Below are 18,027 nucleotides of genomic sequence, written 5' to 3' on the forward strand. Positions count from 1 at the left end.
GTATAGAGCTCCAAGGAGATTATGTTGAAAAATTAAAAAAAATTTACCCAAAAAAAATTGTTTTTATACTTCATTCTAAGGACTTATTGAACTACCTTCGTATTTGGTGTATGATAAGGGTGCTTTTATGCCTCTGCAAGCAGGCAGCCTGCATACAGAAAACTCATAAGCAACCTAAACAAATGAAATCCTCAAGGGAGAGTTGAGATCCAGGGAACTTCAAATCTGATTAGCGGCGTTGTATCGGAACTAGGGTACCAAAGATATCTGTGAGGGTACTATCAGAGTACTATATTAGACAGGAATATGCAACCGCCATTCTGGTTCCTGGTTTTGTAAAAATAGAAGCGAGGATGGATTTAAACTTTACCGTTTTCTATTAGGGCGAAGAGGAAGAGTGTGAATGTAGATCATAAATTGTAGACGCGACAAATGGAAACCGAAGTTAAATTCAAGATTATGCGAAGTTATTAATGATATTTATGACTAACACAATATAATTCAAATATAGGGGGTCTGAAGATTATGTTTCCAGGTTATCAAATTGCATATGAGCATTTTTTTGATATATTGAAGCGAAATGAAATCCAAAAGAAAGTAAGGTTAGGAATCCGTTTTTCTACAGAACGACGCACATTAACCTGCATTAACCCACTCAAATAAAAAGGACGTATGATGTGAAATATAAATAGCTATAATAATAAACTCTTGAAAAATGATTGTCTTAATGTTTGACCTATACTGCCGTCCCAAAAGGAAAAGTCGTAATAACATTTCGGATGAGTCCCCTGCCATCCCAATTTCGCTTAGGTTGACAGGGGACTCATCCGAAATGTAGTTACGACTTTCCTTGTTGGGACGGCACGATAGTCTATTATTATTTTATTATTTGTTACTATTTATTTAAAAAATCATATGATTATAATTTTAGCGCACGCCTATTTATCAACTGACTAAAATTTTGTTTGCAATTATAATTTATGCAAGAGCTACTTTTTAGCAATTAAACAATCATATAGTGGATTTCAAATATTTCACACATTTATCACATGTAATTTTATTTATAATTTATGTTTTGATGACAATGCTTCAGTATAATTTCAAAATAAATAATCTATATCATGTAAGTGTATTTATATAATTCGATATCAATTTAGTGATTTTGAACTTGGCGGGAAACCAAAATGGCAGCTTGCATATTCCCATGTGATATAGTACCTTACCGGAACTAATTAATCTTTTATGAGTTTTGCTTTGCATGAGTTGGCGCTATTTACAAATAAAAATGTTATTTTTAAGAGGATTTAATACAGAATAAAGTGCTACTTCTTTCGCCCTTCGCAGATTACGGACCCGAGCAAACATTCTAAAACATTAAATAATAGAATATTATTAACAATACATTAAGAAAATGTACACAAATTTCATCAATATCAAATTTATTTATGATGGTGATCTTATGCAAAAATGAGTTTTCTTGTTAATTTAATTCGATAAATATATAACTCGTTGTTACAATTGTAACAGCAATTAAGTTTACTTACTTTTAATGAAAATATAAGTGCCCAACAACAAAATTCATCACTTTTATTTTTCGGAATCGACCCAAGATGCTGCACCCGTAAACCTTACACTAGTACGAATTCGCACCAACGTCGAATTTATTTCTGGCTACTTCTGCAGCCAAGGTTCAAATGAAAGCGTACACATCCAAAATGGATACTATAGGGGTCCCGCATATTGGGCTCAGTGGGGGTATACCTCGGAAAAGTGAATAAGTAAAATGCCGCCACAGCTTACAATTTTTGCTGGTGCGAATTCGTACCAGTGTACGGTTAGATGATTAATGGCATATTCCACTGTTCTGCACCAATTCTTCACTGTATATGTAAATAAAAAAAATTCATTTCGGTTTTTTTTTCTGAAAGATTAAAAAAAATATAACGAAAGAAAAATTGAAAATCAAGCCAAAGAAATGAAAAAAGATACACTGTACAATTTTTCTACAACACCGTGATGAAGTTGTGTAGAAAAACACTGAAAAAATGTTAGAAATTTTTTCGGTGTGACTCCACGGACTACGATTTTGGTAATCTTTTACAAGGATCTATACTAGATGGCCAAAAATTTGCTTAAAACAGGATCTAGGGGGCATTTCGAACAAGAATCCTTCCAAATGGGGAGCAAAACTTGAGAAAGGGTTTAGACAGGTTGGAGATGGGGAATCATTAAATTGGATTTGGAAAGGGATATGAAAGGAGGAGGTGAAAAATAAGCTAGCAGGAGCAAAAAATATGAGAATAGATCAGGAAATACAGTCGGACTGTGGAACGTTACATAGCTCAAGTTACTGTAAGGAATACAAAAATTGGAAAAAGAATATAGGAAGAGAAGAATATTGGGATAGGTCAAATTTAAGCTTCTCACTTAAAGAGCAATGGGCAAGGATCCGATGCGGAAACGTTGGGAAAGTGGGTAACAAGGGATATGTTGATACTAGTTGCAGACTGTGCGGGGAAAGTGAAGAAAATCTTGCTCACATTCTAAGATGTTCCGGCTTGAAGGGACAGTTAAACTCAAATTTATCCAGAGATATTAAGGATTGGATTGGGGCTAGAGCAGGAATAGCTCTAGAGAAACATGTAGCCGAATGCTTAGTGGGATTGCCGAGCCCCATTATCTGCGAATGGACAAAGTTTTTTTGAAAAAAAGGCGAGAGAGAAGGAAGAATTAAATTTAGGTAGAAATGTAAATCGAACAACTTAAAAACAATTTAGATTTAAGCTTAATATGTAATTGAGGGTTTATCAAATATTGTAAAAGCTTGCAAAAGCACACAATGGAGAAATAAATCTATCTATCTATCTACAAGGATCTATATTCTGAAAAGGTGCCTTTAGGAATACTGACATCGGATAATTCGAAGAACAATTTATTAAAATAGTATTTTTGGTTATTTTTATATGCCTTAAGATATATGCGTTGGGCTAGGCGGCTCGATTAAATACAAAATTTTTTACAATAAAGTCTAAGAAGGAATCTAAATTAAGTAGTGATGCTTTAAATATATAATCTCTGACTCTCTTTCTAGTATAAAGAAAAATATTGATTAAATTCACAAATAAATATTTACCATCCCTTTTTGAAAAGTGACCAACTTCACCCCACAATTCAAGGTTGAAATGCTCACTCGTGAAAAAAATATAGGGTAATGATACAACCTTGTAAAGGTATTAAAATATTTATGTACAATAATTTCAATAAATTTTATTTTTCTTTAAACAAAATTTAATAGAAAAAATTATAAAGCATTGTTTAATGAAAATAAAATAAATATTAAATAATTTTTTTTTAATGTAAAGGAATGAAAATAAAAATAAAAAATCTGATTTTACTGCTACAGTGGACGAATTTCCGAATTAAAAACTAACTCTCACCTAATATTTTTTCTTATTTTATATAATAAATATATCAAACACCTTTCGTTCCTATTACTATTAACTTTTTCTTGAAGTTCACAACTTTAATTATCAAATAATAAATTAATATAATTTTTTATAAAAGGAAGACTTTAATGCATTTCACTCATTCTCAGTATTAGTCTGTTTAAATAAAAAGTTGTATCTTGAGTGTACCCAATCTTCAGTAATCATAAACCCTTTCTCAAATTAATGCACTTTAGGCACATTAAAATTATAAAAATTCAATTGCACTTAATTATACCAAATTCCACATAATTAACATGAGAATGTAAAACTAAAAACTCTCTGTCTCATTTATTTCAATCTTTCATTCTGCCATCTTTAAATTTTCGCGCTAATGATAAGCACGCGAGAGGGAGTATATGCGAGTGAGTATGCCGACTCGCCGAAATGAACGCCTGCGCAGAAACAGTTGAACGCTGACGGTCAATTATAATTTCCTGTTGATACATCAGCTGGTTATATATCTGCACGCCGAGGAGCAAGCAATAATACTGAATACAGATTATGATTCTACAACATAAGTTTATTTTGGATATTGTTTTTATTTTTTAAAAAGCTATTTGATTTATTAATGATATTATTATACATTTTCGAATAGATTTTATTATTGAATTGAAAATCTTTTGTAAAGTTAAGAACAATATCCAAATACACGCATAGTGAATATTTTTTTTTCCATGTTCTTAAAAAAATAAAGTTACATTCCCCTGGGCTGCAAACATCATGGTTTCTCCTCAACGTACCTGAAATACCTCATTTTTCCGGGTATAAGATATTTTTCAAAATTTCCTCTTTCGATTTCGACCAAGAAACGTCGAAAAGGCGACCAAAAAACACCGACAAATTACTTCTGCTAAGCTCCCCCATCCCTTCGACAATTTAAAATATTAATAAATTTTACCATTTTTACGGTCGAAATCGAAAATTCGTCTACTAAAAATCAGTTGAAGTTGTCGTTTTTGAGTTACAAAATGTATAGGCTTGACCATTAGGGTACCTAATTAATCCTATTTAATTATCCTAATTAACCTAATAATTTAATCCATGAATTAATTTGACACAGAGTTTTTATCTAAGTTCTCAACCAATCAAATTTGCTATAAATCAACAAAGTAGCTAGAAGTGAATCCTGTGCAAATTATTATTTCCACTATTTATTTTAAACAGGCCTCCGTAAAAAACTACCTTTGCTCGAGAGCGCGGTATTAACAGATGTGCGTGTATCAGTGGGACACGAACGTAGCGATAGTCATGTTAGTGAAAAGAGCTCAGAGATGGGGCTAGCGGCGGGAGAAAAGCAGCTACTTGAGTGGTACCTGATTATGCCAGCTTAAATATTTTATAACTTAAAAACTAAGGGTACCTTTTCAAGGAGGCCTGTTTTTATTGATCGTAGAATTAATATTTTTCAAATGATTAATTCCTAGCTACTTTGTTGGTTTATGGCAAACTTGATTGGTTGAGAATCTAGATACGAACTCGATGTTTTAAATTATTTCAACAATTAATTCAAAATAGGTCTCCTTGAAAAGGTATCCTTAAGCTTCAGGTGATTTTTGAACTACGAACAATTGAGTCTGGGAGTGGGACACCCTGTATGCAGAGATGGGTAAGAAAATACCTTAGGTAATTTACGTATTTTATTACGGTAACTTACTAGGAACTATACGCACCTAGTTTCTTACACACTTTATGTTCCACGATTTCCGTTTCCCTCCACAAGCATTAGCTCTAAAACTTGTTGCCATTTGCAAACATTCCTTGAAATAAATTCAAAAAATCTTATAGGTACATAAAATTATTATAATGAAGCTGGTTTAGCAGTGTTTATTACATTGTTAAATGTTTTTGTCTACTCGTCAAAAATCAATATTTTTCCAATTTTCAAATTAAATATTAAAAAAATATTTATTTTTGACCAGTAGACAAAAACACTTAACATCAACGTATTTATTAAGTATTACATTCAGCAATATTTCAAAATAAAAATAATGAAAAAATAGATATAAATGTGAAAAATCACAATAAATTACGAACACTTCTTGGTTTTAAATAATTTACCGGTATCCCTAAAAAAATCATATTTAAATACATTTTATTTACAAGTATTTAAATAAACAAAAATAACAATATTTCACAATTATCACTCACAGACGTTTTGAAATTAAGATCATTCCATGTAATATATTGAAGGCCGGAGTGTTTTTTTTTGTTTCTGTTTCGCTTTAGTTGATAATATAGTTTTTTTATAAACAATATTGACATTTACTTTCATGACGAAACCGACAAAACAATGACAAGCATTGACGTTGTTTGTTTACAATCGGCTTAGTGTGGACGCTGCCATTTGCAAAACTTGTATTTCGATGCTTTTCCGCATGAAGCGCTACGAGCGATGCAAACTAACTAAATCCGAACCTACGCGTCCAAATTTTCCAAAGGCGCATGGGAGTGAGGTCTCATTATACATTACTTCGTGTTGTGCAGGTTGTGAACACGCAATTAGGTATTTTCACTTCTACCGTCAGCTAACTTCACTTCGTTAAAAGCTGAGGGGAAACCAATAGAGAAATTGGTTCCTGGTTTTCATCTCAGCAATCTACGAAGTGAAGTTAGATGTTGATTGAAGTGAAAATACCTAATGCTATCTAGATCAAGGGTCATAGACGCCATCTAGCGTATACTCCGATCCCTAAGATAAGATAAATCATGACGTCACATTCCTTCCAGAAAGTTTTTAGATAATTAACTTGAAAAAGTAAATGAGATGAAAAAAGCAATCACAAACAGAAAATCATAAATAACACAGCCACACAAAAAAATTGTGCGGATCTGGTAACAAGGCACACGTATTTGTATGCATTTTGGGGCGCTGAATTAAAATTCGGTATCAAAAATCACCCATCACGTCATGGTTGACCCATAACCTCAAAAAATGACGAAAAATCATGCACTGAGGCAAATAAATTTCAAAATAATGCCAGTGATGTAAATTTTCACTTCAAAAACATGTCGACAACTGTGAAGGATCAACCCTTGTCTGATATCAACTTATTTAACATAACTTTACCCAACAGAACCTGACCTCACCTAAACTGAATTAACAGAAATTTATTGAACTACACGTAAAGCTCTGGAAGCATATTTTCCGAGTAGCAAATGTGTGCTACATAGAATCGGTCAACTCGAGCCTAACCTAGAAATAAATCTAACCTAGCCTAACCTATCCTCACGAAACACAATTAAACTTATTGTGTTGTCCCGTTGTGTTTGCGGTACCGTTTGAATCAGCTTGGGCTTAACCTGCAAAGAGGTCAAACCTATCCTAAACTAAAAAAAACCTAACCTAACTTCACGTAACACAATTAAGTTCATTGTGTTGTCCCGTTGTGTTTGCGCTACCGTTTCATTCAGCTTCGGCTTATCCTATATAGAGGTTTAAACTATCATAACCTAACAAAACCTGACCTAACCTAACCTAGCCGAATGAAATTCAACCACACGTGTAGCTATGTAAGCGTACGGTTCTCAGTCTTAAATGTGTGCTATATTTAGTAGGTTAACTTGATCTTAACCTACAAATGAATCTAACTTAACAGAACCTAACAAATTTTTCTTAACGCAACACAACTTAACTTAAGTGTTCCCGTTGTAACACAATAAAATTCATTTCATTGTACTACAGGTGGTTAAAAATTTAGACGCACATTACTCATTTGAAAAAACTTAGAACTAAAAGTAGAATTGACCCCATTTCAATTAACTCCAGACATTTACTGCTATTAATGTCAAAATATGAAAGTACGCAAGAACAGGGTTGCCAGCGTAATTGGTTAGGTTAGGTCAGGTTTTGTTAGGTTAGGATAGGTTAAACCTCTATGTAGGTTAAGCCGAAGCTGAATGAAACGGTACCGCAAACACAATGGGACAACACAATCAGTTTAATTGTGTTTCGTGATTTTAGGTTAGGTTAGATTTATTTCTAAGTTAGGCTCGAGTTGACTCATTCGATGTAGCACACATTTGCTACTGGAAAAATATGCTTCCAGAGTTTTACGTGTAGTTCAATAAATTTCTGTTAATTCAGGTTAGGTGAGGTCAGGTTCTGTTGCGTAAAGTTATGTTAAATAAGTTGATATCAGGCAAGGGTTGATCCTTCACAGTTGTCGACATGTTTTTGAAGTGAAAATTTGCATCACTGGCATTATTTTGAAATTTATTTGCCTCAGTGCATGATTTTTCGTCATTTTTTGAGGTTATGGCTCAACCATGACGTGATGGGTGATTTTTTATACCGAATTTGAATTCAGCGCCCCAAAATCCATAGGAATACGTGGGTGTTGTTACCAGATCCGCACACTTTTTTTGTGTGGCTGTGTAATTATTTACGCATTTCTGTTTGTTATTTCATTGCTTTATTCATGAAATTGTGGTTCACGAAGAAACAGAAGGTCGTATAAACAGTTAATTTGCACTTTTTTGAACCACATTAAAATAACCCCAAAGCCAGTTCAAACCTTTCAACGGGTGATTACCGGCAACAACAAACATGGTGGTTTGCGCGTTGCTAGTGGTAATGGGTTTGTGGGGAGTGGGCAGGGGAAGCAACGCTGCGCCATCTAGCGTATACACCGAGCGGGATCAGACTTATAATACTTCAAGGTCGCCTATATTTTTGCCGGAGCCAGGTGTTGTGAACATAAAGTTTGACCCTCGGTTTGCGGCCTTGTTGGATTTCTCCCACCTAATCATACATGGAAATCAGAAAATTATTTAACAACAGACATTGTGAATCAGGCTTGTGGCTTGCGTTGTGTGATAAATGTGTGATTTGTGGTACTTTCTTGTGTGAGTAAAAAGTTTCTGGTGTTCCGTTGCTTTTTCGTGAGAATTGTGGGTTCTTCCATGCACGCTTTCTATTTTCTGACGCTAAGGAAGGATTTGTAAACAAATTTCATTTTTGACTGGCCACAAATATACGAAAAGATGTCACAAAAACGTAGGATTGAAGTTGTGGATCCCTACGTCAAGCGGAAGGCGTGAGTATATCATTCTTAACATGAAGAGACCTGTAAACACAACTCTTTCATCTCGAGATTCTCGATGCGCATTTTTAACAAATTAGCAATGCCAAAATGCCAACTGGTTATGGCAAATCTGACTTCAGTAGATAATCGTGTAAAGAAAAAAAGTCTCTTAATTTTAATTATTCTTTTATAGCCCTGAAGATTTTGGTATCATGACAGAACTCTTTCATTTCTATAGAAATCCGATTTATTTTGCTCTTATTTTCTCGCGATAAAAGAAATACAAATTGTACTTCGTCTAACATGAAAGCTGATTTTCCGTTTGTGTTTCGTACATAATGATATCATTTCTAAAAATGCAGTTCATAGCTACATCTGTAGACTTTTTTTTCCACTTTTAACGTTTGTAAATTGTCTAAATGAATTTGATAACCTAACCTCGAAATAGAGCACGCGGAATTTGCAAATTTTAGTTATTTTGATAACAAAATTTTAGGAATGAAATACATTCAGTGTTGAAATTATACAAAATTTTACATTCATCTAACAAAGTAATAATTAGGGAAAAAATTTTAAAGATTTTTATAATGAAAATTGGGATTCACTTTATGTAATATTTTTAAGGCGAGTAATTGTGGTCAAATCCCAGAATTAATTTTTTGTAGTTCACGGGCCCTATTTCTTGACTAAAGTTTGATCATTTTTTGTTTGAGGAATTAGTATTATTTTTTTAAAATCTTGGTTAGCTTAGATTTTTCTATTTCTTTTTATGGTAACAATATTTAAACAAATGAACTGATAAATAAAAATAAACTTTTGTTTTTTTTTAGATTCTCTTTTTTGTTGAGGATTCAACTATTTTGTTGAAAATTAATTTTCTTGTTGACAGTTTTTGATTGATAATTTATCTTTTCAGCAGAAGCTCAAACTATGTGTTTGAAAATTTATGTATTTTTTTTTATAATCGTCTTTTTCGATCGAAAATTCATCTTCTCGGTCGAAAATTTAACTATTTCAATGAAAATTAAACTATTTTGTTTAAAATTTATCTATTTGGTCAATAATTCATCTTTCTAGGTTGAAAATTAACTTTCTAATTGGAAATTTATATTTTTGGGTTAAACGTTCATTATTTTCTAAAATATTCGACTTCTAACTCCAAAAATAAACATTTTTGTTAAAAATTAATTTCTTTTGGTAGAAAATGCAACTCTTCGGTATAAAATTAATATTTTTTGTTGAAGAATCAACTCTTTAGAGGAAAGTTGAGCTTTTTTGGTTAAAAATGAATTCTACTGTTAAAACTTCTTCACATTTCTTTTGAATTTAAATATTGTGTTAAAATTTTTTTATACAAAGATTCATTAAAGTTTCTTTCTTGGATAAAAATACAACAGGTTGTTTGAAAATGGAACTATTTTGTTGTACATTCGTTTCCTTTTTTGTTTGGAAAACTATTTGTTAGCTGAAAATTTAACTATTCTGTTTTTGATTGAAAATTGATCTTTTTAGTAGAAAATCTAACTATTTGTTTGAAAATTCATGTCTTGTTTAAAAATCGTCTTTTCGACAGAAAATTAATCTTCTCAATTAAAAATTGAGCTATTTTGTTGAATTTAGTTGTTTAGTTGGCAATTCATCTTTCTTGGTTGAAAATGAACTTTTTGATTGAAAGCTTATATTTTTGGGATTAAAGTGAAATATTTTCTAAACTAATTTGACTTTTTAGCTTAAGAAGTTAACTTTTTTGTTAAAAATTCATCTCTTGGTAGAAAATTCATTTTTTTACTTATTAGAAAAGTCATCTTTCCTGGTTGAAAATTTATTTTCTTAAATGAAAATTTAACTATTCGGTTTTTGATTCAAAAATCACCTTTTTTATTGTTTTGAATGTGCAATCAGCAGTTTAATTTTTGAGTCCTTCAAACTTAAGTTTTTTTTTATTAAATTAACTTTTAGATTTGTTTTTGGAGGTTTCGAGTTTTAAATTTCACAATATTGTGGTTCCCAATTTAAATATTCATAATTTCAGGATTATTTCGCTGAAATATTTATTTCATAGCAATATTGTTTTGTATTCTTTATTTTAAGTAATAATTTTCAATGCAAGATCTTAAAATTGTGCAATTTTTAGTTGAAGATTTATGGTGAACGCTATATCTGGCTTTATTTTTAATTTTTCTCTTTCATAGGTTTTAATTTTGCAATTAAAATTGAATTGGTTGAATTGGAAATAGTATAATTTACAAATGAAAACCTATTAATTTTTAAGCGATTTAAATTTGCTTCAAAAAACAATTAAAATTTTTTAAAGTTTGAGTATAAAACAGTTTTAATATCATTATTTTTGGGAACTAAACATTTTTTCCCATTTAAAGTTACTATTTATTTTGAAAGTTAAAGATTAAACAATTTAGTTAAAATATCATCTTATTGGTATAAAATTCATCTATTCCGTTTAATGATTTATCATTTCAGTTGAAAATTCATCACTTTGATTACAAATTTGTCTGTTTTTTAAAAATTATTGTTGTCTAAAAATTTAACTGCTTTATTTTTGGTTGAAAACGGATTATTTTCAGATCAAAATGTAAATATTTCGTTAAAAAAAGTGGTTTAGTTGTAAAAAAATGGTTTAGTTGAACTTTCAACCAAGAAGATTAACTTTCTGCTAAAAAGAATAAGGTGTTTTAATTTTCAATCAAGCATTGATAAATTTTCAACCAAAGAAATGAATCTTCAACCAAAAATACTGTTTTTTAAGCGAGTGGTCAAGTATTCAATCAAGTAGTTGAATTTTCAATCAAAACATGTGAATTAAAAAAAATTGAATAGTCAAAATAGATAATCATGATTATTTTTATATTTGTTTATTATTTTACTTTAAATTGTATTCTAAGCTGCGCTGAAATATGTATCATTTCAATAAATTTATATAATTACAATTCATAATATTCATACAAATTGAATCATAATAATACTTATTTCCTTGTTTTTATTATTTTATTTTGACGTTCATTTTTTACGATTGAAAGAAAATCTACTCGTTCTATCGAAAAATGATTAATAATAAATTTACAGATCATTTTAGGCGAATAACTGTTTTTTACGACTAAAAACCAAAATTACGCGTCCTATCGAAAAGTTATTCATTATAAATTTGTAGGTCTTTCCAGGACGCGCAATTTTAGCTTATTCATTTTTTTCGTATCTTGCAAAATTTGACCAAAAAATGGAATTTTTTGATTTTTCATTTTTGGTACGATCAAATTTGAAATTTTCAACTTTTCGAGCAATTTAAAAAAGTTGTTATCATAATCTTGTAGGACTGTTGAAAAGCAATATTTTTCTTGTCTTGACTTTTTTTCATATCATGATTTGTTTGGCTTAAAATCTTCATTTTATTTTTTTATTATTTTGAAACTGCTTTAACTCTGATAATTTTCTTTCTATAGAAAAAAATCATTACGATAAATTGTTTGAGTTTCTGAGTACTATGAATAACCGTTCATAGAATTTTGAAATCTTGAAAAAATGTGGTTTCAAAAATTTTGAAAAAGCGCTGGTTAAGAACTTGTTCTTTTTTTTTTGAGGCCTTAAAAAAGTGCGCCAAAGCAGAATCCAATCTGATTAATTTTTCTTAAGTTATCGTGCCTGCAGAATACAGACAAACACCTTCGTAAAAATCGTTGTTTTTTTTTTTTTGACTCCTTGGGTCTCAAAACGTGGAGATTTGATGAAAATCGACAAAGTGAAATTTTACATAAAACCAATACCTTCTCATTAGGATGAGAATGTAAAAAGATGAATTTTCAATAAAAAAAGTTGATTAATTGGTGATAATTGTTTGCAAAAATATTTTAGGGGGGTAATTATGATACAAAAACTAATTGAAAACTGTATAAATTGATTGAAAATAGAACTATCGATTTAAAAGTGGCACACTTGAGATATTTGGACCCATTGGCATTAAGGGCATGTGACACAGCTAAATACCTATATTACCGACCTAACTATTTCAGTTCACTGAATGTTTTTTTGAACCTAAGAATTTTTTTTGTAAATAAAATATCGAGCTGAAACTTTGGAAAATGTATTAGAGTACAATAAAGTACGTTTAGGTAATGCATTTTGGTAGGAACTTCACTGAAAATTATTCATCTTTTTTATGAACCTCGACATTTTTTGAACGTTCGAACTTTTTTTATACATAAAATATCGGTCTCAAACTTTGAAAAATGCAAGAGCCGAAAGAAAACTACATTTAAGTACAAAGCTTAATAATAAAAGATGTAAAAAAAAATTTTCAACTATCAATTCCATCGGCATCAGTCGGGGTAACGTTGTACACGAAAATACGAACCCTCTAGAGCCTCGTCTAGTGGCCGCCAGGGTTCGTATTTTCGTTTACAACGTTACCGGCTGGTGTCGATGGAATTGATAGTTGAAATATTTTTTTTTTACATCTTTTATTATTAAGATTTGTACTTAAATGTAGTTTTCTTTCGACTCTTGCATTTTTCAAAGTTTGAGACCGATATTTTATGTATAAAAAAAGTTCGAACGTTCAAAAAATGTCGAGGTTTAGAAAAAAGATGAAATAATTTTCAGTGAAGTTCCTACCAAAATGCAGTACCTAAACGTACTTTATTGTACTCTAATACATTTTCCACAGTTTCAGCTCGATATTATATTTACAAAAAAAGTTCTTGGGTTTCAAAAAAACATTCAGTGAACTGATAAAGTGAGGTCGGTAATATAGGTATTTAGCTGTATCACATGTCCTTAAAGGCCTCGTTTTGAATAAACAGAAGTCAGTTTTATTCAGTTTTAAGCTGAAATTAGTGTCACTTTTGCCCCATTTTTCAAGTGCATTAGCAATTGGCGAAAATTCTATTTTGATTTTCCAGGGATGGATCGATATCAGCTAGCACACCAGTGGTTGCTGCAACACCAAAAAATCAAGTACAGCTCAATCCCTATACCGGATTGCCCTACACTCCACGCTATCATGACTTTTACAAGAAACGAATTACTTTGCCAGTTTTCGAATACCGGACCGATTTTATGCGGCTTCTCGCCCAAGACCAGTGCATTGTCCTCGTAGGAGAAACGGGATCGGGAAAAACCACCCAAATTCCGCAATGGTGTGTCGAGTACTCGAGGAGTATCGGAACAAAAGGAGTCGCGTGTACCCAGCCCCGTCGTGTAGCAGCCATGTCAGTGGCTCAACGAGTTTCCGAAGAAATGGACGTGGCTCTCGGTCAAGAAGTCGGTTACAGTATCCGTTTTGAGGATTGCAGTTCCGCAAGGACAGTTCTCAAGTACATGACTGACGGTATGCTGCTCCGCGAGGGTATGTCGGATCCAATGTTGGAAGCTTATCAAGTGATCTTGCTGGACGAAGCTCACGAACGAACTTTAGCCACCGATTTGCTAATGGGTGTTTTGAAGGAAGTCGTCAAGCAAAGAAAGGACCTGAAACTGGTGATTATGAGTGCCACACTCGATGCCGGCAAATTCCAGCAATATTTTGACAACGCACCTCTGATGAATGTGCCTGGTAGAACGCATCCAGTCGAAATTTTCTATACACCGGAACCGGAAAGGGACTATTTGGAAGCGGCTATCAGAACAGTCATTCAGATTCACATGTGTGAGGAGGTTGCTGGTGATTTGTTGCTCTTTTTAACGGGTCAGGAGGAAATTGAGGAGGCGTGCAAGAGAATCAAACGGGAAATGGACAACTTGGGACCGGAAGTTGGCGAATTGAAGTGTATACCATTGTACTCGACTCTGCCGCCGAATTTGCAGCAGAGAATTTTCGAGCCAGCGCCACCCACCAAACCGAATGGGGCGATTGGTCGCAAGGTGGTTGTTTCGACAAATATTGCCGAGACGTCGCTGACAATTGACGGTGTTGTTTTTGTGATTGATCCCGGATTCGCGAAACAGAAGGTCTACAATCCGAGAATCAGGGTGGAATCGTTGCTGGTTTCGCCGATTAGTAAAGCCTCCGCGCAACAGAGAGCTGGACGTGCTGGTCGAACTCGTCCCGGAAAATGTTTCCGCCTCTATACCGAGAAGGCTTATAAAAACGAAATGCAGGACAATACCTATCCGGAGATTTTGAGATCGAATCTGGGAAGTGTGGTGTTGCAGTTGAAGAAACTCGGAATTGACGATTTGGTAAGGAAATGACAGTGAATTTATTTCTTGACCGGGAATTTTACGAACTTTTCCGATGAAAAATCTGCCAAAAATTTCATTTCAACAGTTTTCTAAATAATTAAAGTGCAGTCTTGAAGATTTAAACAATTATAACTTAAAAGCGTTTAAAGTTGAATTTTGTTTGATAAAAAGAGTTTTATTTGATCAAATGTAAATATAAATGAATACATTATTTTTAAAATGGATCTGTACTTTAAGTATACAAAACTGAATGAATTGAAATTAATATAATTTATTCCGATAATTTTATTTTTAAATAACAATATTAATGATTCATCAGTAAAATATTTTTAATTCCAAGTTTTAGGTCTTCTTTTGTATTATTTTTTATATTAAATGTAATAATAGTGTGGCTGCTGGACCGGGAAATGACGGTGAATTTATTTTTTTCACCGGAAATTTGACAAATTTTTAGAGAAAAAAAAACATCCGACCAACTCTGATTTCAACCTTTTTTTAAATAATTAAGTCAATTGTGTTCTTTTTCAATTATGATATCATTCAGATTAGAATGCGTATTTCGAAGATCTTTCACTTAAAAAAAAAGACATTTTACATTTTTAAGCTTATATTTAAATTAAAAGAATTTTAAAATAGAGTTTTGAAGACAAACATATAAAAATTAGAAGCTTCTAAAATCGAAAATTTTTGATAAAAAAACAACAAAAAATTTGTTGATCAACTGTGAATATAAATTAATTAATAATTTTCGAAATTAAACTGTACTTTAAGATTCAAAAAGTAAATAATAATTGTCCCGATTTTAACGTTAAAAATTAAACTGTTTCAATTGGAAAGTCTTTTTAGATAAACAAACGTTAACGCCGTATTGAAAATTTATAAAATATTTTTAATTTTTGAATAACTTGAAAATAATATATTTATAATTAAAGGCTTTTATTAAATTTCCAAAATATAATTTCACTCTAAAGTATTTCATTTTTAAACCATGCAATAAAAAAATTTTCAGTTAAGAAAAAGAACAGTTGCTTATATTTAGAAATATCTGACTTCATTTAAATTCAGTTTTTTTTTTTAATTAAATTTTCAAAACTAAGCAAAAAAAACTAAACTTTGAAGGTTACGATTTTAATTGTTCTATTTGACAAAATTTAATTTGTAAGTCAAATTGTTGAATTTTGATTTATAAATAACAATTGAGTAATAAAAATATAATTTTTTTAATAATTAGAAAAAGTTCGAGTAAGTTGAAGAGAAATTTAGAAGATTTGAAAAAATTCAAAATTAATTTAAAATTTGAAATGATTTCAAATTGAAAACAAAATATAGATTTTGGTAGATTTCGAACAAAAAAGTTTCGAAGCTTTCTAAAAATTTAGACAGGCTTCAGAAGAATAAAAAAACATTTCCTTGAAAAATTGGAAATGATCTTTTATTTTTATAAAATAATTTTAAAAGAGTATTCAAAAAGATTGATAATGATTTACAAAATTTTCGAAAAAATTAAAAAAATAATTTGAAAAAATGTAAAAAAGCATTTAGATGTTTCAAGATTTTGAAACAAAATTTCGAAGCATTTTAAAGATTTTTAAACTATTTAACATAAAAACCATTTAACTTTCAATTCGAACAGGGAATTTTCAATTTTTTACAAATTTATATTTGGTACTGGAATTTATCCAGAATAATAATAATTTTGACTTAGAACCGGGAATTTTCCAATTTTAACCAATTCTGATTTGAAAATACTATTTATCTAAAAGAATGATAATTTTTCTTTGAACAGGGATTTAAATTTTTTTTTAATAAATTCCGAGATGGAACAGGGAATTTTTTAAAAAGAATTAATTCTAAGTTGAAGCGGGATATTTTTGAACAGAATTAAAATGATGAATTGAAACAGGAAATTTTATAGAAAAATTTTAATTCTTAGTTGAAACGGAGAAAATTGAATTTTTCAAACAAAATTATTTTGCTGTGTTGAAACGAGTTATTTTTGAAAATTTTAAATTATAAATTGGAAGAGGGAATTTTAGAAAAAAAAAATAAAATTCTTACAATAGATTGAAATGGAGAATTTTTGAAAAGAATTAAAATTCTGGAGGGGAACAGGGAACTTTTCCATTTTTGAACAATTTTTAGGTGAAGTTAGAATTTAAAATTGCTTAAAATGGTATAATTTTGAACATTTTAAAATTCATTGATTGATTCTTCAATTTAAAGCATTGAAAATGATAACGTGGATTTATATTTTTGGAACTAAATCTAAATCTTTCAACTCTACAATTTATAAATGTTTAAAAATTTTTATTTGGCAGTTTAATTGCATTTAATTAAAAAATTTTATTGTATTTTCAACTTTAAAATAGCTTTATAATTATATATTCTTAATCAAAGGCTTTTACTCAATTTAAAATATTGTTTCAGTCTACAATATTCAAATTGAAATTTTTGAATTAAGAAAAAGATTAATTATTATTGAATATTCAGCAATATTTGACTGTTCATTTAAGCCAAGTAAATTAAAAGAAAATATTTAAAAGTAAACAATTTAAAATTATCATGCAAGTTTTAAAAAGTTTTCTGAAAATCTTCCAGAATTTTGTCGGAAAATTTTTTTAATCTTTTAAAACCTTTTGAAATAATGTCTTAAAATAATTTTCAAAATAAAAAGTTATTTTTAATTTTCCTAGGAATCTTAAGAAAATGTTTTTATTTTTTTGTAGCATTTCACAATTCTTGATAAGCTTATAATTTTTTGTTTAAAATCTGCAAAAATTTACACTTTGTTTTAAGTTAGACTATCATTTCAAGTTTTAAACTAATTTTGAATCTTTTCAACAGTTCTACATATCTCTTAAAATTACTCAAATTTCGTCTAAAAATAATAAATGTTTAATTGTTATTTATACATCCAAATTTGAAAGAAATTTTCTCGAATTTACAGGATTTCCAAAAAATTTGAGAAAAAATTCAATTAATTTCGACAGATATTTAGAAGTTCTGAAGACATTTCAAAAATCATTTTAAATTTGAACAAGTTTAAAAAGATTTTGAAATAAAATTGTGAAGCTTTTAAACGATGTTAAAACTATTTAAAATGAAAATAATTGAATTTTTAATTTAAGAAGTGTTCAGGTAAAAAATTTCAACTTTTAATATTTGTTTGTACCTTCCATTTTATGCGTATAAATTATTGAGCATTTGAATACCAAATTTTGGAATTAAAAAAATTTAAACTTCAACTTTAAAAGTTTAACATTCAAGAGTTCCATTTTCAGTGCTTTAATTTATAGTTTGTTTTTTATTACTGCAAATAGAAA

General features: G+C 30.3%; 1 protein-coding gene across 1 annotated transcript in view; it reads left to right on the forward strand.

Annotated features, from left to right (window-relative positions):
• Positions 1–8,227: 8,227 nt before the first annotated feature.
• Positions 8,228–18,027, forward strand: part of LOC117168753 (putative pre-mRNA-splicing factor ATP-dependent RNA helicase PRP1) — a 49,265-nt gene continuing 39,465 nt past the window's right edge. The window contains exons 1-2 of the mRNA XM_033354505.1: positions 8,228–8,524; positions 13,423–14,701. Coding sequence (XP_033210396.1) covers positions 8,472–8,524; positions 13,423–14,701 — 1,332 coding nt within the window. The 5' untranslated portion in view covers positions 8,228–8,471. The remainder of the gene's footprint in view (positions 8,525–13,422; positions 14,702–18,027) is intronic.

The sequence above is a fragment of the Belonocnema kinseyi genome, chromosome 3 (assembly GCF_010883055.1).
Source record: "Belonocnema kinseyi isolate 2016_QV_RU_SX_M_011 chromosome 3, B_treatae_v1, whole genome shotgun sequence".
Classification (NCBI taxonomy): Eukaryota; Metazoa; Arthropoda; class Insecta; order Hymenoptera; family Cynipidae; genus Belonocnema; species Belonocnema kinseyi.